At 68.7% G+C, this 23472-nt stretch overlaps 2 protein-coding genes across 3 annotated transcripts; one reads left to right on the top strand and one right to left on the bottom strand.

Moving 5' to 3' along the window:
- Positions 1-1884: 1884 nt before the first annotated feature.
- On the top strand, positions 1885-10689 carry TBC1D20 (TBC1 domain family member 20). The gene is made up of 8 exons (XM_029048636.2): positions 1885-2041; positions 4400-4588; positions 5626-5706; positions 6346-6532; positions 6659-6760; positions 7630-7771; positions 8886-9079; positions 9436-10689. Exons 1-8 carry the CDS (start codon positions 1948-1950, stop codon positions 9731-9733), a joined length of 1287 nt encoding a protein of 428 aa, XP_028904469.1. The 5' UTR covers positions 1885-1947; the 3' UTR covers positions 9734-10689.
- On the bottom strand, positions 10643-18344 carry RBCK1 (RANBP2-type and C3HC4-type zinc finger containing 1). 2 transcript variants are annotated; one of them, XR_005661248.1, is made up of 14 exons: positions 18315-18344; positions 17244-17282; positions 16245-16389; positions 15718-15811; positions 14983-15181; positions 14425-14549; positions 14075-14248; positions 13445-13605; positions 12977-13088; positions 12686-12865; positions 11845-11943; positions 11380-11523; positions 11043-11300; positions 10800-10837 (listed from the first exon to the last, which is right to left on the bottom strand). XR_005661248.1 is itself a non-coding variant. In XM_029048633.2 (13 exons), exons 2-13 carry the CDS (start codon positions 17263-17265, stop codon positions 11220-11222), a joined length of 1536 nt encoding a protein of 511 aa, XP_028904466.1. In that variant the 5' UTR covers positions 17266-17282; positions 18315-18344; the 3' UTR covers positions 10643-11219. The 2 variants fall into 2 exon arrangements, 1 of the variants encoding a protein (XP_028904466.1); XM_029048633.2 differs by having other exon boundaries at positions 10643-11300.
- Between the last annotated feature and the right edge of the window lie 5128 nt (positions 18345-23472).

The following is a 23472-nucleotide window of genomic DNA, read 5'->3' as shown; positions in this document are numbered from 1 at the left end:
ACGCCGCCGGAGCGGGAAGAACCGAACAGGAGTCCGGGCGGGCGACGAGAGCTTCCGGGCGCCCCCTTACCTCCGCCGAAGAAGGCCGAGCGGGAGCCGCCGTCCCCGCGCCGCGGCGGGCGGAGGGACCTCCGAGTCCGCTCCCGGCTCAGCCCCCTCGGACGGGGAGAGGTTTTTCGGTTTTCTTTCTTTTCACTTTTCAGCGTATTTCTTGAACCCCGTCGGATCCGGCCCCGTCTCGGCGTCGGCTGAGAGCCGGGAGGTGGGGGGGTGCTTGGGGGAGAAGCAGCGCGGCCGTGGCCGTGGGTTCGAATCCCGGGCCCTCCCCTCGCCCGCCGGGTGACGCCGGGAGACCCCGCTTCGCTCCTCTGGGCCTCGGCCGCCTGCCACGTCTGCGAGACGGGGATTCGGACCTCGACCGTGAGCCCCGTGTGGGATGGGGACCGGGTCCGACCTGCTGAGCTCGCACCTACCCCGGCGCTCGGTACGGAGCTTGGCCCGGAGCGAGCGCTTGGGAAATCCCACGGTAACCCCGATTATCTTTGGACTTTCGTTGGTTCGAAAACCGCATTGTAATCGACGCGACTAAAACCTCACTCTGTGCCGGGAAGAAGATGCTCCCTCGGGGGTCTTGCGTTATCATTATTATTATTATTTTTTAAAATAAAAACATTTAAACCAACGGACGGTCACCTCTGCCTGAGTTTTGGGTCCGGAGGGTTTTTTGCGTCACTGAGGCAGATCGGGCCTTCTCGGGGGTGTGTACCGAGGGCTCGGGGGAATCCCACACCACAGAAATCGGACCGTCTAACGTCGGGGTTCCTGGGGAGGAAAGAGCGTTTTCCCCCCGGGACGTTGGGGGAATCGATCCGAACGGAGCCCGGGCCCGCGGTCGTCACGAGAGGCGGCGCGGCCCGGCCCGGCGGAAAGAGCCCGGGCCCGGGCGTCGGAGGCCCCGGGTCCCCGGCCCGGCTCCGCCCTCGTCTTCCGGGTGACCTTGGGTCAGCCGCTTCGCTGCTCTGGGCCTCAGTTTCCCCCTCTGTTAAATCGGGATTCGATCCCCGTTCTCCCTCAGAGCGGGAGCCCCGTGTGGGACCCGATGCTTCCGGAGCTATCCCAGCGCTTAGTACAGCACCGGGCCCGTAGCGCGGACTTCTCGGGCCCCCTCCCCGGTGATGAGGAGGAAGATCAGGAGGAAGGGGGGGGTGGGAGGAAGCGGGCCACGAGGAAGAGGGAGAACTTTCATTCATTCATTCGATGGCGTTTATTGAGCGCCTACTGTGTGCAGAGCGCTGTACCAAGCGCTTGGAAAGGACAACTCTTGAGGAGGATCGTAAATGTAGAGGAGGACCGTGAAGAGGCTCAAGGAAGGGAAGGAGGAAGAGGACGTCTGAGAGAGGCAGCCTGGCGTAGTGGATGGGCCTGGGAGCTGGAGGGTCGTGAGTTCTAATCCCGCCCCCACCACTGCTCTGCTGCACGTGACTACTCTGGCCCCCTCATCTGTCAAACGACAAGCCCGTGAGCCCCACGGGGGCCCACCCGATCACCTCGTCTCTCCCCCGGCCCTCGGAACAGTGCTTGGCACCTAGCATCGTTCCTCGTCTTATTGTCGTTATTAAGGGGGAGCGGGGGGAGGGGGAGGAGGGCGGGGGAGGGGCGCCTCCCCGCTCTGCGCATGCGCCGACCGTCTCCCCGGGCGGGGGGCGCGCGCGGAGGGCCGGCCCGGAGGCCGCCTTGGATTGGCCGCGAGCCGCGCGCAGGCGCCACAGGGCCGGGAGGTCGGAGGCGGCCGTCGCCAGGGAGACGGCGGCGTGGCGGGTGACGTGCTGACGCAGGCGGCGGAGCGGTGACGCGCGCACGTCGGGCGGAGGGCGGAGGGCGGAGGGCGCAGGGGGGAGGGGGGAGGCCATCGGTGCGGGGGCCGCTGCGGGGCCGCCGCCCCCGGCCATGGCGGTGCGGACCGGACCCGGGGCACCCGATGGAGGCGGAGGAGGAGGAGGAGGCGGCGCAGGAGGCGTCATCGGCGGGGCCGGCGCAACAGGTAGCGGCCCGCCGCGGTCCGCCCAGGAGCAGAAGGAGGAGAAGGCCCGGGTTGGGGGGGGAGGGTCGGTCTGCCCGGGAGCCGAAGGATCGCCCGGGGGCGAGGAGAGGGGAGGGGAGGGGAGGGGAGGGGAGGGGAGGGGAGGCCCACCTGCTCCGTGGCACGGGGGAGACGCTGGAAAGGGAGAGTCCGTCCCGGTCGGCGACCGAGGGGAGAGGCCGTCTGAGCCCCTGGGTCACCGGGGAGAGGAGAGAGGCTGCCCCGGACACTGTCGAAAAGCAGCATGATAATGTTGGTATCTGGTAAGCGCTTGCTTCCTCTGTGCCCAGCACTGGTCTAAGCGCTGGGGGAGACCCGGGGGAATCGGGTCGCCCCCCGTGGGGCTCCCAGGCTTCATCCCCATTCGACAGAGGAGGTCGCCGAGGCACCGAGAAGTCAAGTGACTCGCCCAGAGTCACCCAGCTGACAAGTGGCCGAGCCGGGATTCGAACCCGTGACCTCTGACTCCAAAGCCCGGGCTCTTTCCACCGAGCCACGCTGCTTCTCGTGGAAAGGAGAAGGAGAGTCCGCCCCGCTCGGGGTCAGAGGGGAGAGTCCGTCTGAGCCACAGGGTCAGGGGAGAGAGTCCGAGGGGAGGGAAGGGGAGGGGAGGGGAGGGGACGACCCTGCCCCGGGCCGGGTGGAAAGGGAGAGCCCGGCCGGCTCAGGACCAGAGGGGAGAGTCTGTCTGAGCCACGGGATCGGAGGGAGGAGAGAACCCGGACCCGTCAGGACCAGAGGGGAGAGTCTGTCTGAGCCATGGGATCGGGGTGGGGGAGAGAACCCGGACCCGTCAGGACCAGAGGGGAAAGTCTGTCTGAGCCACGGGATCGGAGGGAGGAGAGAACCCGGACCCGTCAGGACCAGAGGGGAGAGTCTGTCTGAGCCACGGGATCGGAGGGGGGAGAGAGTCCGTCCCGCTCGGCGTCAGCTTGGAGGATCTCTCGGGGCCCCCGGTGTCCGAGGGAGGGGAGCGTCTCCCCGGGACGGCGGGAGGGGGCGGGGCTGATCTGGGGGGCAGACCCCGTGGGCCCGCGGTCAGGGGGTTAGAGGGCAGGGCGCCGGACCCCCCCCCCCCCCCGCATTTCCGGCCCGGCCGTCCGGTCGTCTCCCGGGCGCTCGGCACGCGGTAAACGCTCGGGAAACGCCGCCGACGGACGGATCGACGGCCTCGACCCCGGCGGACGGCGGCGCGGCCCGGCGGGTAGAGCCCGGGGCTGGGAGTCGGGGGGCCCCGGGACGTCACCCCAGCTCCGCCGCCCGTCCGCCCGGTGACCCCGGGCCGGTCGCTTCCCTTCTCGTAGAGAAGCGGCGCTCCCTGTGCGGACGGAGCCCCGGGCCGGGAGTCGGAGCTCCCGGCTCCTCGTCCCGGCTTTGCCCGCTGCTTGCCGGGTGACCTCGGGCGGGGCGCCTGACTTCCCCGGGCCTCGGTCTCCTCGACTGTGAGATGGGGACTCGACCCCCGTCGGCCCCCCTGCCCGGACCAGACGGACCCGTCGGTCCGTCGGGTGGTTTATTGAGCGCCTGCCTTGCGCAGAGCGCTGGACCGAGCGCCCGGGAGCGTCCGGCGGCGCGACAGAACAGACGCGTTCCCTGCCCGCGACGAGCTCGCGACCTGCTCGGATCCACCCCGGCGCTCGGCACGGCGTTTGACGCACAGTAAGCGCCTGACGGATACCGTTATTAAAAAAAATGCCCCCAGACCGTCAGCCGGTCGTGGGCAGGGAACGCCTCTCCGGTATCGATCGGACTCTACCGAGCACGGTGGTCCGCGTACGGTAGAAGCCGTCGGTCGGCGACGGCGACGATGAGCGTCTACCGTGTGGCGGACGCTATGCTAAGCGCCGGGGTGGATCCGAGCCTACGGGGGTCGGACACGGTCCGCGTCCCTCGTGGGGCTCTCGGTCTCCGTCCGCATTTGAGGGAAATCATCGGGCACCGGGAGAGTCCGGTGGAGTTCGCAGACACGGTCTCGACGGACGTGGCGGGGGAAGGGGGACGGGCGTCCGGCCTCGGTCCGGTTCCCGCCCACCCCCTCCCCGGATGATCGGTCCTCCGTCGGCGGTGTCTACCGAGCACCTGCTACGTGCGGAGCACTGGACCGAGCGCCGGGAGAGCCCGACGGAGTCCGTGAACGTAGCGTGGGGCGCGGGGTGGCGGGGGGCGGCCTCGGTCCGATTCCCGCCCGCCCCCCCCCCAGCCCCTCCGCGGGACCGGTCAAGCAAGCGGTGGGTCGGCCGGTCTCCCGGGGCGCCCCGGGCCGGTCCGCGCGCCGTGTATCGAGCGTCTCTCTCTCTCTCTCTCCCCCCGGGTCCCCAGACGCGGAGGCCAAGAGGCAGCGTAAGATGGCGGAGCTGGAGCGCGCGGTCAGCCGGCAGCCCCCGGACGTGGCCGCCCTGCGCCGCCTGGCCATCAGCGACGGCGGCCTCCTCGACGACCGCTTCCGCCGCCGCGCCTGGCCCACCCTCCTCAACGTCCCCGCCGGGACCCAGCCCCCGCCCCCGCCCGGTAACGCCCGCCCCCCAACCCTGACCCAAGGGGCGGGGGAGGCCCGGGACCCCTCTAGACGGCGGGGATCGCCTCGCTTTAGTGCCGCGTTGTCTAAGCTCTCCCAAGCGTTTAGCGTGGCGCTCTGCGCACAGTAGCGCTCAGTAAGTACGACTGGATGACCCCGGGGCAAGTCGCTTCGCTTCTCCGGGCCTCGGTCTCCTCTGGAAGATGCGGGGGGGCGGAGAGGGCCCATCCCTGTAAGAGCGATGAGAAGAACGGCGGGGTTTGTTAGGCGTTTACTACGTGGCCGGCACCGTGCCGAGCGCCGGGGTGGGGACACGCTAATCGGTCTCCGTCCCCCGAGGGCCTCACGGTCTCCATCCCCCTTAGACGGAGGAGGGAACCGAGGCCCGCAGAGGGGAAGGGACTTGGTCAGGATCCCAGGGCAGACGAGGGGCGGAGTCGGTATTAGAACCCAGGTCCTTCTGGCTCCCAGGCCTTCCCTGTCCTCCCTCCCCCTTTGACCGTGAGGCTTTTAGGGAAGTAGAGCAGCCTGGGGGAAAACCGAGCCTGGGGCCGGGAGGCGGGGGACCCACCCGGGTTCTCATCCCGGCTCTGACGCCTTGCCTCCCGGGCGACCTGGGCCCGGTCATTTCCCTTCTCTCAGAGAAGCAGCGCGGCCTGAAAGGGCCCGGGCCCGGGCATCAGAGGATCTGGGTTCCAGTCCCGGCTCTGCCGCTTGTCTGCCGCGTGACCCCGGGCCAGTCATTTCACTTCCCCGGGCCTCAGTTTCTTCCTCTGTAAACCGGGGGTCAGAGAAGCAGCGCGGTCCCAGCGGACGGAGCCCGGGGCTGGGGGTCAGAGGACGGGGGTTCTCATCCCGCTTCCGCTCCCTTGTCCGCTGCGTGACCTAGGGCGAGTCACCTCACCTCCCTCGACCCCCGCCGTGGCCCGCGGTGGGGAGGGGGCGGGGAGGACGCCGGCCGGGCCGGGGGCGGGGCGAAGGGAGGGGAGAGGTGACCCCGCGGTCCGGCCTTTCCGTCGCGTCCCGGCAGGGAAGGAGCTGCGGGAGACCAGCCCGGATTTCCAGCAGGTTGTCCTGGACGTCCGACGTTCCCTGCGACGCTTCCCCCCGGGTGAGACCCCCCGACCCCGTCCCCCCGCCGTCCCTCACGCTTCCCGTCCGGGGGGTGGGGGGCAGAATCTGCCAGGCGTCAAGCCGCGCGGCCCGGCGGTAAGAGCCCGGGCCCGGGCGTCGGGGGACCCGGCTTCTCGTCCCGGCTCCCGCCGCCCGTCCGCCGGGTGACCCTGGGCCGGTCGCCACGCTTCTCCGGGCCTCGGGCGGACGGGAATTAAGACCGGGAGCCCCGTGTGGGACTTGGGGTTTGGGAGAGTCCGGTACCGGCGGGAGACACGGCTCGCAGATACGCTGGCCGCTCCTCGAGGGCGGGGATGCCGTCCGCTCACTCTCCTGGACTCTCCCAAGCGCTCACCACAGTGCTCTGCACACGGGAGACCGACAGCTTCTCGAGGAGCTACTGGACTCTTCCCCGGTGCTCAGCGCGGCGCTCTGCCCGCGGAAGGCCTCCGCTCAGAACCGTGGACGGACGGACGGACGCCTCCGTCCCCCTCCGCCAAGTGGTCGCCCCGGCCCCGAATCGCGGGGGGCCGGAGGGGCGGGGCGGGGGGGGGGGGGGGCGGGGTCCCCCATCCCGTCGAGGCCGGCCCGGCCCTCCCCCGACCTCCCGGTCCTCCCCCCCGCCCCCGGCCCGCAGGGATGCCGGCGGAGCAGCGCGAGGGATTGCAGGAGGAGCTGGTGGACGTGATCCTGTGGGTGCTGGCGCGCAACGGGCAGCTGCACTACTACCAGGGCTTCCACGACGTGGCCGTCACCTTCCTCCTCGTCCTCGGCCCCGGACTGGCCGCGCAACTCCTCGACAAGCTGGCCACCCACCACCTCAGGTACCCCACACACGCTCGGGGCCGAGGGGGGCGCCTTCCCTCCCGGGGACCCCCCCCTCCCCGGCCCCGGGTCCCGGGGGCCCCGGCCGCACCGTCGTATCCGCGCCTCCGCCCGCCCGCCCGCAGGGACTTCATGGATCCCACGATGGACAACACGAAGCACCTCCTCAACTACCTGTCGCCCATCCTGGAGCGGACGAACCCCGACCTCCACGACTTCATGCAGAGGTGGGCGAGGCCCAGAGAGGGGAGGCGGCCGGCCCGGGGCTCGCCCGGGGTCCCGCGGCGGGCGGCGGGGCCGAGCCGGGAGCGGAGCCCGGGGCCTCGGGACTCCCGGGCCCGCGGGTCGCCGCGTCGCGGGCCGGCCTGGGCGGGTCCGACGGATCCCTGCCCGCCGGGAGCTGCCGGGCCGTCGGTTGCGGGGCGCTGTGCCGAGCGCCGGGGACGGTCCAGTGGAGTCAGTAGGCACGGTCCCCGTCTACTTAACGGGGCGGGCTTCCCGGAGGAGGTGGGGTTTCGGGAAGGGAGACGTTGGGCGGGGGAGATGAATCCGGGAGGGCTTCCCGGGGGAGGTGAGGTTTGGGAAGGCTACGTCGGGGAGGGACGCGGGGGAGAGGGGAATCCGGGAGGGCTTCCCGGGGGAGGGGAGGTTTCAAGAGGACCGCGCTAGGAGAGGTGAATCCGGGAGGGCCGCCCGGAGGAGCTCAGGTTTCCGGAAGGCGACAGAGGGGGGTGGGACGAGGTGGGGCGGTGCAAGATGAATCGGGGAGGGCTTCCCGAAGGAGGTGGGGTTTCAGGAGGGCGGCGGCGCGGTGGAACGAAGAGGGGTAGAGCAGAGGCGGATGAGGGAAGGCTCCCCGGCGGAGGTGACGTTGGGGGCCGGGGGCGGTCGCGACGGGGACCCTGGGCCCCCGCCCAGAAAGCCCCGGCGGGGATGGAGGGCCCGGGTGGCGGGGCGTCGGGGAGAAGCGGCGCGGCCTAGCGGGCGGAGCCCCGGGAGCCGGACGGAGACCTGGGTTCCCATCCCGGCGTCGCCCCTCGCCCGCCGGCCCACCTCGGCCAAGTCGTTTCCTTCCCCCCCCCCCCCCCGGCGCCAGCTCGCAGGTGGGCACGGTGTTCGCCCTGAGCTGGCTCATCACCTGGTTTGGCCACGTCCTGTCGGACCTGAGCCAGGTCGTCCGGCTCTACGACTTCTTCCTGGCCTGCCACCCGCTCATGCCCATCTACTTCGCCGCCGTGGTAGGTGCCGCCCGGGGGGCCGGGGTCGCCGGGGAGGGCGGGGGTCGGCATCGGCCTCGCGGCGTGACTGTCGCGGACGACGACCGCGGTCGTCGGGAAGCGGCGCGGCCCAGCCCGCGGAGCCCGGGCGTCGGAGGACGTGGGTTCTCCTCTCGGCTCCGCCACCGGCGTCTGCCGGGTGACCTCGGCCGAGTCAATCTCCTTCTCTGGGCCTCGGTTCCCTCGTCCGGAAGATGGGGACGAGGCCCCCGAGCCCCACGGGGGACGTGGACCGGGTCAGCCCCGATGAGCTTGGATCTCCCCCAGGCGCTGGGGACAGTGCTCGGCACATAGGAAGCGCGAGAAGCAGGCTGGGCTTGTGGGTAGAGTCCGGGCCCGGGAGTCAGAGGGACCTGGGTTCTCATCCCGGCTCTGCCGCTCGTCTGCCGGGTGACCTCGGCCCGGTCGCCTCACTTTTCTGGCCCTCAGTTCCCTCCTCTGGAAAAGGGGGATGGGGACCGGGAGCCCCCTTTGAGACGGGGACAGTCTCCAATCCCATTCGCTTGTATCTCTCACCGAAGCGCTCAGTGCAGCGCCTGGCACTTGACAAGTACCCCAGTCGTCATCGTCGTCAATAATAATAACCGGTCCCGTAACTGTAATTATTATCACGCGTCAAGCCCCATACCGAGCGCCGGGGCGCATCCGAGCCGGTCGGGCGGGACCCGGCCCCCGCGCCCCGTGGGGCTGGCCGTGTCCGTCCCCGTTTGACGGAGGAGGGAACCGAGGCCCGGAGAAGGGAAAAGGCTTGCCCCAAGTCACCCGGCAGACAGGCGGCGGAGCCGAGATGGGAAGCCACGTCCTCGGGCTCCCACGCCCGGGCCCTGCCCGCTGGGCCGCGCCGCCTCTCGACTACCGCGATCATCCTCGACGATTTATCTCGATAAATAGCGCGATCATTATTAGGGGAGGGGGGTATACGGGGTCCCTCCCCCCGACCGTCCTTCCCCGAGCGTCGGTCTCCCGATTCCCGCCCCCGGGAACCCCCAGCCCCCGAGCGCGACCGGGTCCGTCCGCGGGTCCCCGGGCCGACCGCCGTCCCCCCGGGGCTCGGCTCCCCTCCCGCCCCCGGCAGATCGTCCTGCACCGCGAGCGGGAGGTCCTGGCCTGCGAGTGCGACATGGCGTCGGTCCACCACCTCCTGGCCCAGATCCCCCAGGACCTGCCCTACGAGCGGCTGGTCAGCAGGGCCGGCGACCTCTTCGTCCAGCTGCCCCCCTCCAAGTTGGCCCGCGTCGCCGCCCAGCAGCAGCAGCAGCAGGACGACAGGTGAGCCCCCCCCACCCCCCGGGGACACCCCCCACATCCCAACACACACACACCCCCCCTCCTCTTCCCACTCCTCCTCCCCTTCCCGCTCCGTCCTTTCTCACTCTTACCTTCCCACCTCTTCTCCCCTTCCCGCTCCTTCCTTTCCCATTACTCTTTACCTTCTCCCTCTTCCTCCCCGCTCCTTTTCCCACTCCTCCTTCCCCACACCTTTCTTTTCCCACTCATCCTGCCCCTCCCCCTCTTTCTCACTCCATACCATCTCATTCCTTTCCCACTCGCCACCCCCTCCCCCCGTTCTCCCCCGCGCCCATCGCCGTCCCTCTCTCGGTGTCCGTGTCCGTGTCCCCCCACAGGACGGCGGCGTCGACGTTCGAGGACTTTGAGCTGGCCTCGGCCCAGCGGCGGCCGGACGCGGTGCTGCGTCGGCGCGGCGTCGGGGGCCGGGGGGCCCTCGGGGGCCGGTGGTCTCGGGGCCGGGCGGAGGCGGAGGCGCGGCCCGAGGGCGGGTCCCTGCGGGGCCGGGGGCCGCCTCCCCGCCTGGTGAAGCTGGCCGTCATGGGGCTGACCGTGGCGCTGGGCGCCGCCGCCCTCGCCGTGGTGAGGACCGCGCTCGACTGGGCCCCCAAACTGGACGTGCGCCTCTTCCCCTGACCGCCCGAGGCGAGGCGGGCGGGCGAGCCCCGAGCGCCGTGGGCCCGGAGGCCGGCCGGCGGGGGCACGGCCCGAGACGAGCGAGGCGGTCGCCGCGGGGGACAGACCCATCCGGCAGACGCCGTCGGACCGCCGCCGTCGGACCGCGACTCCGTCGGCCCCGAGCGCCACGGGCCGGGAGACGGGCCACGGCGCCATCACGGACCGGCGAGGAAGTCGCCGTGGGGACCGAGCCGGCCGCCGGCCGTCACGCTCCATCCCGTCGCTCTGCCCCGCTCCGGCCCCCCCCACCCCCAATCCCCCACCTCTAGTCTCCCCACGACCCCTCCCCCGCTCAGGAATTCCCGCGGGCCGGAGCCGGCCGGCTTAGAGCTTAGGACTCGGTTCCCCGGCACCCCGCCGGGGTGGACCCCGCCCCAGCCAGATGCGGTTTGTAGCCCCGCCTCCCCCACGGCCCCCCCCCCCGAGCCCTTTTGCTTGGAAAACTAGCCCCTTTCCCGACCCCCACACATCCCCCTTGGAAAAATAGCTCTTAACCAAACAGACCTCAAAGGCTGGAAGAGGATGCTCCCCATCCCCACACCCGACGTCTGCCCGCCGGAGGGGTGCCGCCCCCAGACCCGCCCCCCGGCGGGCAGCCCGGACCGGAGGCTTCTGAGGAGAGGAGCCGGGGTCAGGGTGGACCCCGGGCGAGGGCAGCGGATCGCGCGGGGGGGGGGGCCGGAGGGGCGAGGCGCCACGGCCCCCACGCTCTCTGGCCGACCCGCCGGCTCGACCCCCGACGTGGCTGGGGAAAAGTGCCTTTAGTTTCCGCGGAGACGTCGGGACGCCGAGACCCTCCCCTCGGGCCGCCCCCTCCACCCGTTCCAACCCGGGTCCCCGGGGCCGGAGGGGCCGGGAGGCCGGGTCTAGGGTGTCTCACTCTGGCACTTTATTAATAAGACGGTATTTGTTAAGCCCTCGGTATGTGCCAAAGCACTGTTCTAAGCGCTGGGGCGGATACAAGCTCTTCAGGTTGTCCCACGCGGGGCTCGCGGTCTTCACCCCCTTCTGCCAGTTGAGGGAACCGAGTCCCAGTGAAGTGACTCGCCCAAAGTCGTCCCGCTGACAAGCGGCAGAACCGGGATCAGAACCCGAGGGGGCGGGCTCCGCCCCGAGACCCGTTCCCGCCGTCCTCCCGCCCCCGACCCCCTGCTAGCGGACCACAGGGCGGCCTTCTGGGGGGTGGGGGGAGAAGACGGCGGGGAAGAACGCGGACGTAGCGAGCCGTACGGAGCGCGCACGCAATAAAGTCGCCGCGGGGACTCACGGAAGCTCGGCTGTCCCGGCCTGATCCCGGACCCGGCGGGGGCGGGGGGGACGGTGACCGCGTCCGGCCCGGCGGGCTCGGATCTCCCCGAGGCGCTCGGTTCGGCGGCCGGCGCGGAGCGGAAGCCGGCGTCGTCGGCGTGGGAGGGGTCGGCGGGGGGCGGGGGGGGGTCCGGCCTCAGTGGCAGTTCTGGCAGCTGGGGTGGCAGGGAACCCCGTTGACCCTGCAGCCGCACCCGCCGCTGGTGTCGCCGGGGCCCTGGGGGAGACGGGGCCTCAGGGAGACGCCCGGGGCTCCCCCCCTCCCCCCGCCGTCCCCCGGCCCCGCGCCCGCTCACCCCCGGCCCCCAGCGCGGGCCCTTGGTGACCCAGCAGATCTCGGTGTGGCACAGCGGGCAGCGCACCCAGTCGCAGCCGTCCTTCTTCTGGACCACCACCTGGCACTGCGGGCAGCGCATCGCCTCCCCCTGCTCCAGCAGCAGCTGCCCCCGCCCGCCCCGACCCACGGGGAGATTGTGGGGGGGACGGGTGGTCAGAATGGACAGGGGGAGAGACAGAGGAGGCCGCAGGGACCGTCGGGGGCCCGGGGAGACGGGTGGCGGAGAGATGGGGGGGGGGGACACAGACCATCAGAGAAGGGGGAGGCGGATAGAGACGGGGGGGGGGGGAGACGGAGAGAGACGTGGACACGGAAAGAAGGTGAGGGGCGGGCGGGTCCCACGGAGGGGGCCAAGACCCCCCTCCTCCGGTCTCCCCGCCTCCAGCTCCCTCCCCACGTCGGATTCCCCCATCGACCCCCTCACCTTGAGCATCTGGCTGGTCTGCGTGGCGGCCACGTCGTTCTGCGCCCGCAGGGCCAGCTCTTCCTGGTAGTCCTTGCACGTCATGTTCTCGTGGATGGCCTGGGGGAGGGGGCCGGGGGGCAGTCCTGGGGCTGGGGGGAGGGACCGGACCCCCGTCTCCCCCGTTCCCGGGACCCCCGGGGGGTCGGGTCCGGCCGAGCGGGGAGGGAAGAGGTCCGGTCCGGCGGATGAGGGAGGGAAGACCTCCCTTTTACAGAGGGGGAAACCGAGGTCCGGAGTCACCCGGCCGGAGGCGGGATCGGGACCCGGCTTTCTTGCTTTTACGGTAGGGGGTCAGCGCTCACTACGTGCCGGGGGCCGTGGCCGATCGGGACGGACACGGTCGGGACCGGGGCCGGGGGGGTCCGGAGGGGCCCAGCGGGGAACGAGAGAAGCGGTGCGACCTAGTGGGTAGTGCCCGGGCCGGGCTCTAATCCTGCCCGTCGCGTGACCTCGGCCAAGTCACTCCCCTCCTCCGTAACACGGGGATGAAGACCGTGAGCCCCAGCCGGGAAGGGGACCGGGTCCGACCCGCTCGTCTCGAATCCAGCCCGGCACTTGCCACGGTGCCCGGCGCGCAGCGAGCGCTTCCCAAACAGGATCGTCGTGAACGAATCCCACCGTCGTCTCCTACCCCGTGGGCCTGAATCCCCCCCCTCCCCGGCGCTCGGTCCGGTGCCCGGCAGATAGTAGGCGCTCCCCCGACGCCCCGGGTCCAATTACCGGGTCTGACCCGACGATTTCGCATCGACCCCGGCGGCCGGCGGCCGGGGCGGGGGACGGGGGCACGGGGGGCGGGCACCTTGCAGAGGAGGCAGTTGAGGCGTCGGCAGACGGGGCAGAGGAAGGCGTCCCCGGGGCCGTCGCGGAAGCACCACCCGCGGCAGTCGGACGTCCGGCAGTGGAAGCTGGAGGGGCTGCGGCGCTCGGCCAGGCTGACCCCCAGCTCCAGGAACCGCTCGTAGTCCTCGGGGCTCGCCAGCTGGCACGGACCCCCCGACCCCGTCCACGGCTCAGGTGCCGGGCGCCGCCCCGGGACCCCGCGCCCGCCCCGTCCGGCCCCGGCCCGCCCCCCGCCGCCCCCGGCTCCTACCGCCCGGATCTCCCGCTCCTGGAGTTTCCCCGGGCAGGAGTAGACGGCGTCGATGTAGGGGCAGGACACCTCCGCTTCCTGGCTGTTGCGGATGGTGCCCAGCAGGCAGTCCCTGCCGGAGGAGGGGGAGGAGGGCCGGGGTCGGGCGACGCTCCGGGCCCGGGACCACGTCGGGGAGGGGACGCGGCGCCGGGGCCGCCGAGACGGGGGAGGGGACGGCCCGGCGGGGGGCGCCGGCCCCCCCCGCCCGTGGGGGAGCGGAGGGCGGACCCCGGCGCCCGCTCTCGGCGGGGCGCCGTCCCGAGCCCCCGGGCGAGTCCGGCCCGACGGAGTCGGCCCGCCGGCTCCCCGCCCGCGGCGAGCTTCCGGGCCGTCGACCCCTCGGCGCTACTCTCCGAGGGCCTCCGGCGGACGGGGCGCCGTGCCGAAGACGGAGTCCGCCGGGGGGCCGGGGGGGGGGGGTCCTACCTGCAGAAGGAGTGGAGGCACTCGCGGAGCACCACCCCCTGGCCGGGCTCCAGGGTGGTGAAGCAGATGGGGCAGTCCACGGGCCCGTCGGTGGGCACCAGGTTCTGGGCGTCCACCTCCACCAGCTCCTGGTAGTTCCCCTCCTGCCGCCGCTGCTTCCTCTGCGGCCAAAGGGGGGGGGGGGTGTGACCGTCGGGGTCCGGGCTACTTCCCGAGCCCTTCCTTCCCTCGGATCTACCTCGGCGCTCGGGACGGCCCCGGGCACGGACCGTGCGCTTAACGAGCACCGTGGGTCGTCCGAGCGTGTCTACTAAGCGCTCCCCGTACGCGGAGCACTCGGGGGAGTCGCTGGACCGGCCGCCTCCTCCCCGTTCCTCGGTTTCCCCACCACCCGCTCACACCACCGACCGGCCTCCTCCTCTCCCGTCTCTCGGTCTCCCCTCCCACGCGGCTGTCCGTACCACGACGGGGCCTCTCCCTCCCGCTCCCGGGGGTCCCGTCTCCTCGGTTTTCCCCGAGCGGCCCCGGGGCCCCCGGCGGGAGCTCCCGGAGGCCTCCTCCTCCCCCACCCCACCCCACCCCCCGCCGGCGACCCCGGTTCCTCGGTCTCCCCCGGCGGGGCGGCGGCACCTGGTGGTAGCGGCGGAGGGCGTCCTCCTCGGTGCGGATGCGGGCGCGCTCGTCGCCGTCGGGCCGGTGGGCGGCGGGCACCCGGTAGTCCTCGGGCCGGGCCCCGCAGCAGATCTCGCAGCCCGGGCGCGTCGGCTTGTTGACGAAGGTGCAGCCGGGGCACTCCCAACCCACCTGCCCGGGGGCGGGGGAAGCGCCGGATGGGAACGAGGGAGGCGGGGGGCGGGGGGGGGGGGGTGCGCCAGGTTGGACGGCGGAGGGCCCGGGGACGGGGGAAGCGCCGGATTGGGCGGAGGGAGGGAGGGAGGGAGGGAAGGAGGATGTCGGCGGGGGGCGGGGGGAGGTCTCACCACGGGGTTTCCGGGGTCCGCGTCCACCTGCGGGCTTCCGACGGCGGGGCCGGGCGGGGGGCCGCCCGTGCCCGCCGTCTCCCCCTGCCCCCGGGACTGGAGGGTGATGTCACCGAACCCCAGATCTGAGGGCGGAGGTCGGGGGTCAGGGGCCGAGCCCCGCCCCCTCCCCGGCCCACCCCCTCCCCGGTCCCTGATGGCCGGGAAGCAGCGCGGCCTGGCGGGCGCAGCCCGGGGCCGGGAGTCCCAGGGACCCCGGTCCTCGTCCCGGCTGCGCCCCTCGTCCGCCGCGTGACCTCGGAGCGGTCGCTCCCTTCTCCGGGCCTCAGTTCCCTCCTCTGGGAAACGGGGACGGAAACAGTGAGCCCCACGGGGGACCGCCCGACGAGCTTCTGTCTCCCCCAGCGCTCGCAGTAAGCGCTCACCGGATACCACCCTCAGGATAACGGTATCGATCCCCGGCGCTTAGAAGGGCGCCCGGCCCGCAGGCGGGGCGGGGGTGGGGGTCCCCGGGGTCCCCGGCGCCCGCCCGCCCTCCGTCCGCGGGCCCGGCCCGACCCTGCAGGGCGCGGAGCTGGCGCTGGCGCTGGAGGTCCCTCTGGCAGAGGTTGGCCCGGCGGGCGGAGAGCAGGTAGAGGAAGGCGGCCTGTCCGTCCCGCTTCAGCCCGTGGGCCAGGAGCGTGTCCTCGTCCCGGGGCAGCCGCCGCCCGATCACCCACTGCTGCAGGCCCGGCGGGAAGCCGTACTCCAAGAACACCTGCCGGACGCACGCGGCCGCCTCGCACCCGCCGCCTCGGCCCGGGGGGACCGCCGCGCCGGGACGGCGGGAGCCTCCGGAGGGCGGGCTACGGGCCCCTCCTCCGTCCCCGGCCCCTCCCCGGCGCTCGGGAAATCCCAGGACGACTACCGACTCCGGGGTTAGAGCGGGAGGCCCTCGTGGGCGGGGAACGGGTCCTTTCTCCAGCTCGTCCTTTCCCCGGCGCTCAGTAGAGTGCCCCGCGTCCTGGGGGCGCTCAATAAATCCCAGGACGACTACTAGATGGTTAAAGTGGAAAGGCCTCGTGGGCGAGGAATGGGTCCTCTCTCCATCTCGTCCTTTCCCCCGCGCTCGGTACGGTGCCCCGCACCCCGGGGGGCGCTCAGTAGATCCCAGGACGACTCGTAGACGGTTAGACCGGAAGCCCCTTGAGGGCACGGGGCGGGGCCCTTCCCCAGCGCTCGGTACGGTGCCCCCCCCCCCCCCGGCGGGTCCTCGCTAAGTACCCCGGACCCCCGCCGGGCCCCGGCGCGTACCATGTCCTTGACGGAGGCCAGCGTCATATCCGGGCGCAGGGTCAGCCAGATGGAGAGGTTTTGCATCTGGGGGTCTTCCACGGTCACCCACAGCCTGCGGGACACGGTCGGGACGCCCGGGGGGTAGAGGGGGCCGCCACTGGACCAGGGCGGCCGGTACGCCCTGCCCTCCCCTCCCCACCCCAGGCCCGCCCAGAGACGGATCCGATTATTCCCACGAATGTCCGTCTCCCCCACTCGGCCGGCACCTCGTCGCGGGCAGGGAACGTGTCTGTTTCTTGTTCTCTCGTCCTCTCCCCGGCGCTCGGCCCAGTGCTCTGCACACGGTGAGCGCTCGATAAATACGACCGAACGAATGAAGGAGTGTCTCCCCCAACCTAGTCCCTGGCTGTGGGCAGGGACTGCGTCCGTTGATCGGTGGGTCGGACTCTCCCGGGGGCTCGGGCCAGGGCTCTGCCCGCGGGAAGCGCTCAGTGAATGGGACGGAATGAATGAGCGTGGAGGGGGAGCGGGGGTCGGTGTCCCACCTGATCTCGGGCTTCTGGTCGGCGTCCGTCTTCAGCTTCACGGCCAAGGAGGCGCGTTGGCCGGCCAGCCAGGCGGCGCAGCTGACCGCCGCCTCCTCGTCCCCGCCGGCCACCGCCCGGGCCAGCCTCTGAGCCACCTCCTCCACTGGGGGAGAGTCCGGGGGGCCACGGGGAGGCGTCCTCAGGGGCCACCGGGACCCCCCCCGCGCCCCCTACGGCCCCGGGGGGGGGGGGGGTCTGGGAAGAACAGCCTAGACAGGGTCACCTCCGTCTCCCCCCTGGACTGTCCGCTCTTGTGGGCGGGGAATGTGTCCGCTTATCGCTCTCCTGGACTCTCCCAAGCGCTCGGTACGGTGCTCTGTTCTCAGTAAGCGCTCGATGCACTGGACTGAATGAACGGCTTTTATCTTTCACTTCTACGAATGCCCATCTCCCCCTCTAGACCGAGCTCAATGTGGGCGGGGGTTGCGTCTGTCCGTTCTCCTTTTGGCCTCTCCCCGGCGCTCAGGAGCGCTCCGCACGCGGGGGAAGTGCTCGCTAAATACGAACTGACTGGGTGCCCTCGGGCAGGTCGCTCCCCTGCTCTGGGTCTCGGTCTCCTCATCCGTAAAACGGGGCTGATGACCGCCAGCCCCACGTGGGACGGCGACTGGGGCCAACTTGACTGGCTTGAATCTATCCCAGTGCCGGCCACAGAGTTAACGCTTAGTAAATACCATTGGGAAAAAAGAAATGAAAGTGGGTCCTCGGTAAATACCACTGGGGGGGGGGGGGGGGCGGAGGGGAACAAAAAATGGGGGGCTTCCCTCCCTCCCTCCCACACACATAGAGACAGGCTTGCAAACATACATAGACACGCACACAAACGTCTAGACACACAGAGCCACACAAGCATATAGACACATACATCCATGTACATGCACACGTGCACACACACGGAGCCATACATCAGGAACCACACACAGACCCAAACACGGAGACCCACACACGGGATCCCACCTTTCTTGGTCTTCCCGTCCATCAGAGACCCCCCAGGGCCTGGAAGAAGAAAGCCGAGCCCTTAACGATAACGACGACGACGACGGCATTTCGTAAGGGCTTCCTATGTGCCGAGCACTGTTCTAAGCGCTGGGGGAGATACGAGGTCATCGGGGGGTCCCCCGTGGGGCTCCCGGTCTTCACCCCCATTTTACAGATGAGGTCACTGAAGCGCAGAGACGTGAGGCGTCTTGCCCAAAGCCACACAACTGACAGAGTGGCGGTGCGGGATTGGAACCCGCGACCTGTGACTCCCAAGCCCGGGTTCTTGCCACTGAGCCTCGCTGCCTCTCACCCCGAGGGAGCTCCTTCACCCCAAATCCTCATTCCCGGCATCGCCGGACCCCCAGGGCCCTCCGTCCCCCCTCCGGCTGCCAGCTCCACCCTGGGGGAGTCCTCTACACCGTCGCCTCCTTGTTGGGGACGCGTCTCCCACTCTGTTGGATCAGACTTTTCCCACCGCTCAGTCCAGCGCTCTGCACACGGAAAGCGCTCCTTACACATCCCTGGGCGATGAATCAATTGACTGATGGCCGGACCCGGAATTTATGTTGGTGTCTGCCCCCTGCCCCGCTCTGCCCCTTGCCAGCCGGGTGACCTCGGACCGGTCATTTCCCTTCTCCGAGCCTCAGTTCCCTCCTCTGTCAAATGGGGATGGGGACCGCGGCCGACCCGACTGGTCTGTCTCCACCCCGGCGCTTAGGACAGTGGCGGCCACATAGTAAGCGCCTAACGAGCACCACTATTATTATTATCAGACTGTTAATTCGTCAAGGGGGCAGGGAACGTGCCCGCCGGCTCGGTTCTGTCGTCCTCCCCCGAGCGCTTAGTACAGTGCTCTGCACATACTGAGTGATTGCTAGCTCCACCACGTGAATGGGAGTGGGAGGAGGAGGAAGGGGTGTTGGGGAAACGCCTCCCGGCCTTGACCTCTGACTCCCGGACCCCTGAACTCCGCCCCCGCCCGCTCACTGACCTCCAACGCTGACCCTTGACCCCTGACCCCCAGGCCGCCCCCCTGCCCTCACTCACCGACCCCCAAGGCGGCGGCGGCGGCGGCGGCGGCAACGGGAGGGAGGGAGGGAGGGAGGGAGGGAGGAAGGAAGGAAGGAGGAAGGACGAGCGGGAAGGGGCGGGGCGACGGCTAAGCCCCGCCCACCGATGGACGCCACGGACGCCCATTGGTCCGTCCCGCCGAAGCCCCCGCCCGCCGGAGGGCCCGCTTTCTCGCACAGGCCCCGCCCCTCGCGTCATCGGTTGCCGGGCAGGTTTGACGTATTGACCTCTTTCCATCTCCAGGCGGCAGCCCCGCCCCCCTCTTGCGTCATCGGTCGCCGGGCAGATTTGGCACGTTGGCATCTCCGTTGGTCGGGAGCCCGCGAGGGGTGGGCGGGGGGCGGGAGGGTGCTGGTCACCGGGTCAATCAATCAATCAATCAATCAATCAATCCATCGATGGTATTTTTTAGTATTTATTGAGGCCTTCCTGTGTGCAGAATATTGTCCTGAGCGCTTAGGAGAGTCCGAGAGGAGGAGCAGTGCCGCTTATTGGGTAGAGCCTGGACCTGGGAGTCAGAGGAGCTGCGTTATTATTATTATAATCATAATTTGTTATTATATTAGCATTTGTTAAGCACTTACTATGTGCAAAGCACTGTTCTGACCACTGGGTTCTCATCCCGGCTCGGCCTCTTGCCTGCTGTGTGACCTAGGCCAAGTCATTTCACTATTCTGGGCCTCGGTTTCCTCCTCTGTCAAATGGGGATTCGATCCCAGTTCTCCCCCACCCCCAGACTGCAAGCTACATGTGGGACGGGGCTGTGTCCGAACCTGATTACAGCTGTATTCATCATAATAATAATGATAAGAATCATTGTAGTATCTGTTACAACCTTACTGGGCACCAGGCACTGTACTAAGCGTTGGGGTGGATGCAAGTTGGACACAGTCCCTGTCCCACATGGGGCTCACTATCTTCATCCCCACTTGACACATGAGGGAACTGAGGCCCAGGAAAGGGAAGTGACTTGCCCAACGTCACAGCAGGCAAGTGGCGGAGCTGGGATTAATCAAGTCAGAGGTCACGGGTTCTAATCCCGGCTCCGCCGCTTATCAGCTGTGTGACTGTGGGCAAGTCACTTCACTTCTCTGTGCCTCAGTTCCCTCATCTGGAAAATGGGAATGAAGACTGCGAGCCCCACGGGGGACAACCCGATTAGCTTCTATCTCCATCAGTGCTTAGACTATAGACTGCGTATATAGGTACATATCTATAATTCTATTTATATTAATGCCCGTTGACCTGTTTTGACGTGTACATATAATAATGACCGCATTTGTTAAGCGTTTACTAATAATAACGATGGCATCTGTTAAGTGCTTACTATGTGCAAAGCACTGTCCTAAGCACTGGAGAGGATACAAGGTGATCAGGTTGTCCCATGTGGGGCTCACAGTCTTACTGCCCATTTTACAGATGAGGTCACTGAGGCATAGAGGAGTGAAGTGACTTGCCCAAAGTCACACAGCTGACAAGCGGCGGATCCGGGATTTGAACCCATGACCTCCAACTCCCGAGCCCGTGCTCTTTCCAGCGAGCCACGGCTGCTTCTCTATGTACCACGTACCGAGCACCGTTCTAAGCGCTGCGGTAGATGTGAGGTCATCGGGTTGTCCCACGGGGGGCTCACAGTCTCCATCCCTGTTTTACCGCTGAGGGAACCGAGGCCCAGAGAAGTTAAGCGACCTGCCCAAAGTCACACAGTTAAGTGGCAGTGTATATATCTAAAATTCCATTTATTTATACTGATGCTATTGATGCCTGTTGACTTGTTTTGATGCCCGGCTGCCCCCTTCTACACTGTGAACCCCTTGTGGGCGGGGCTTGTCTCTCTAGGTTGCCTAATTGAACTTTCCAGGCCCTTAGTCCAGTGTTCTGCAGACAGTAAGCACTCAATACACACGATTGAATGAATGAATGAATGAGCAGTGCTTGGCACATAGTAAGCGCTTTTATTATTATTGTTAGATCTTACTAGAATTCCTTAACCGCCTAGAATTCCTTAACTCCCATTCTGTCCCGGAACCCCTCCAATCTGGCTTCCGTCCCCTCCACTCTACCGAGACTGCTCTCTCTAAGGTCACCCACGACCTCTTTCTTGCCAGATCCAATGGCTCCTACTCTATCTTAATCCTCCTCGACCTCTCAGCTGCCTTTGACACCGTCGACCATCCCCTTCTCCTCCACACCTTACCTCACCTCGGTTTCAAGGACTCCGTCCTCTCCCGGTTCTCCTCTCATCTCTCTGGCCGGTCATTCTCGGTCTCCTTCGCGGGCTCCTCCCCCCCCCCCCCCCCCCCCCCCCCCCCCCATCCTCTAACTGTTGGAGTTCCTCAAGGGTCAGTCCTCGGCCTTCTTCTGTTCTCCATCTACACTCGCTCCCTCGGTGAACTCATCCGCTCTCCCGGCTTCGACTATCATCTCTACGCAGATGACACACAGATCTACATCTCCGCCCCTGTCCTCTCCCCCCTCCCTTCAGGCTCGTATCTCCTCCCGCCTCCGGGAAGTCTCTACCCAGATGTCTGCCCGCCACCTAAAACTCAACATGTCCAAAACTGAGCTGCTCATCTTCCGTCCCAAGCCCCATCCTCTCCCTGACTTCCCTATCACCGTGGATGGTACGACCATCCTTCCCGTCTCTGGGGCCCGCGACCTCGGTGTCATCTTTGACTCGGCTCTCTCGTTCACCCCACACATCCGATCCGTCACCAAAACCTGCCGGTCTCACCTTTATAATATCGCCAAGATCCGCCCTTTCCTCTCCACCCAAACGGCTATCTTACTGCTACAGGCACTCACAATATCCCGGCTGGATTATCGTGTCAGCCTCCTCTCCGATCTCCCTTCCTCCCGTCTCTCCCCGCTCCGGTCTATTCTTCGTCCCGCTGCCTGGCTCATCTTTCTGTAGAAACGCTCTGGGCCTGTCACCCCCCCTTCTTAAAAACCTCCGGTGGTTGCCCATAGACCTCTGCACGAAACAAAAGCTCTTCACTCTAGGCTTCGAGGCTGTCCATCACCTCGTCCCCTCCTACTTCTCCTCCCTTCTCTCTTTCCACTGCCCACCCCGCACGTTACGCTCCTCCGCCGCCCACCTCCTCGCCATCCCCCGTTCTCGCCTATCCCGCCGTCGACCCCCGGCCCACGTCCTCCCGCGATCCCGGAACTTCCTCCCTCCTCACCTCCGCCAAACTCATTCTCTTCCCCTCTTCAAAGCCCTATTTAGAGCTCACCTCCTCCGAGAGACCTTCCCAGACTGAGCTCCCCCTTTCCCTCTGCTCCCCCTCTCTACCCCCCCTTCACCTCCCCTCAGCTAAGCCCTCTTTTTCCCCTTTCCCCTCTGCTCCTCCCCAACTCCCTTCCCCTCCCCTCAGCACTGTGCTCGTCCGCTCAATTGTATATATTTTCATTATCCTATTTATCTTGTTAATGAGATGTACATCACCTTGATTCTATTTACTGCTACTGTTTTAATGAGATATTCATCCCCTTGATTCGATTTATTGCTATTGTTTTTGTCTGTCTCCCCCGATTAGACTGTAAGCCCGACAGTGGGCAAGGACCGTCTCTATCTGTTGCCGATTTGTACATTCCAAGCACTTAGTACAGTGCTCTGCACATAATAAGGGCTCAATAAATACTATTGAATGAATGAATGAATCCTATCCGGTCCCTGCCCCAACTCGTCAAATCGGACCGTCTCTAGCCCGGCCTAACACACACGTGTATCCACCAGAGGGCGCTGCCGCCCGGCCCCCGCCTCTCCACCGGAGGAGGTGTGCAGTCCTGAGTCCGCCCGTCCACCAGAGGGCGCTGCGGCCCGCCCCGCCTGCGCGCCCACAAGAGGGCGCTGCCGCCCGGCCCCTGCCTCTCCACCGGAGGAGGTGTGCAGCCCTGAGCCCGCCCGTCCACCAGAGGGCGCTGCGGCCCGCCCCCTCCGCGCGTCCACAAGAGGGCGCTGCCGCCCGGCCCCCGCTTCTCCACCGGAGGAGGTGTGCAGTCCTGAGTCCGCCCGTCCACCAGAGGGCGCTGCGGCCCGCCCCCTCCGCGCGTCCACAAGAGGGCGCTGCCGCCCGGCCCCCGCCTCTCCACCGGAGGAGGTGTGCAGTCCTGAGCCCGCCCGTCCACCAGAGGGCGCTGCGGCCCGCCCCCTCCGCGCGTCCACAAGAGGGCGCTGCCGCCCGGCCCCCGCCTCTCCACCGGAGGAGGTGTGCAGTCCTGAGTCCGCCCGTCCACCAGAGGGCGCTGCGGCCCGCCCCGCCTGCGCGCCCACAAGAGGGCGCTGCCGCCCGGCCCCCGCCTCTCCACCGGAGGAGGTGTGCAGTCCTGAGCCCGCCCGTCCACCAGAGGGCGCTGCGGCCCGCCCCCTCCGCGCGTCCACAAGAGGGCGCTGCCGCCCGGCCCCCGCCTCTCCACCGGAGGAGGTGTGCAGTCCTGAGCCCGCCCGTCCACCAGAGGGCGCTGCGGCCCGCCCCCTCCGCGCGTCCACAAGAGGGCGCTGCCGCCCGGCCCCCGCCTCTCCACCGGAGGAGGTGTGCAGTCCTGAGCCCGCCCGTCCACCAGAGGGCGCTGCGGCCCGCCCCCTCCGCGCGTCCACAAGAGGGCGCTGCCGCCCGGCCCCCGCTTCTCCAGCGGAGGAGGTGTGCAGTCCTGAGTCCGCCCGTCCACCAGAGGGCGCTGCGGCTCGCCCCCTCCGCGCGTCCACAAGAGGGCGCTGCCGCCCGGCCCCCGCCTCTCCACCGGAGGAGGTGTGCAGTCCTGAGCCCGCCCGTCCACCAGAGGGCGCTGCGGCCCGCCCCCTCCGCGCGTCCACAAGAGGGCGCTGCCGCCCGGCCCCCGCCTCTCCACCGGAGGAGGTGTGCAGTCCTGAGTCCGCCCGTCCACCAGAGGGCGCTGCGGCCCGCCCCCTCCGCACGTCCACAAGAGGGCGCTGCCGCCCGGCCCCCGCCTCTCCAGCGGAGGAGGTGTGCAGTCCTGAGTCCGCCCGTCCACCAGAGGGCGCTGCGGCCCGCCCCGCCTGCGCGCCCACAAGAGGGCGCTGCCGCCCGGCCCCCGCCTCTCCACCGGAGGTGTGCAGTCCTGAGTCCGCCCGTCCACCAGAGGGCGCTGCGGCCCGCCCCCTCCGCGCGTC

Source organism: Ornithorhynchus anatinus, chromosome 21 (assembly GCF_004115215.2).
Source record: "Ornithorhynchus anatinus isolate Pmale09 chromosome 21, mOrnAna1.pri.v4, whole genome shotgun sequence".
Taxonomy (NCBI): domain Eukaryota; kingdom Metazoa; phylum Chordata; class Mammalia; order Monotremata; family Ornithorhynchidae; genus Ornithorhynchus; species Ornithorhynchus anatinus.
The sequence above is the reverse complement of the archived record's forward strand: the minus strand, read 5'-3'. Positions and strand labels throughout refer to the sequence as shown.

Excerpts from the sequence above, each read along its gene's own strand:
- RBCK1 (XM_029048633.2), bottom strand. The coding sequence starts at position 17,265 with ATGGACGGGAAGACCAAGAAAG. Across the intron at positions 16,390-17,243 it reads GGACGGGAAGACCAAGAAAG|TGGAGGAGGTGGCTCAGAGG; the intron begins GTGGGATCCCGT and ends ACTCTCCCCCAG. Across the intron at positions 15,182-15,717 it reads TGGCCTCCGTCAAGGACATG|GTGTTCTTGGAGTACGGCTT; the intron begins GTACGCGCCGGG and ends TGCGTCCGGCAG.
- TBC1D20 (XM_029048636.2), top strand. The coding sequence starts at position 1,948 with ATGGCGGTGCGGACCGGACCCGGGGCACCCGATGGAGGCGGAGGAGGA. Across the intron at positions 2,042-4,399 it reads CGGCGGGGCCGGCGCAACAG|ACGCGGAGGCCAAGAGGCAG; the intron begins GTAGCGGCCCGC and ends CCGGGTCCCCAG. Across the intron at positions 6,533-6,658 it reads CTGGCCACCCACCACCTCAG|GGACTTCATGGATCCCACGA; the intron begins GTACCCCACACA and ends GCCCGCCCGCAG.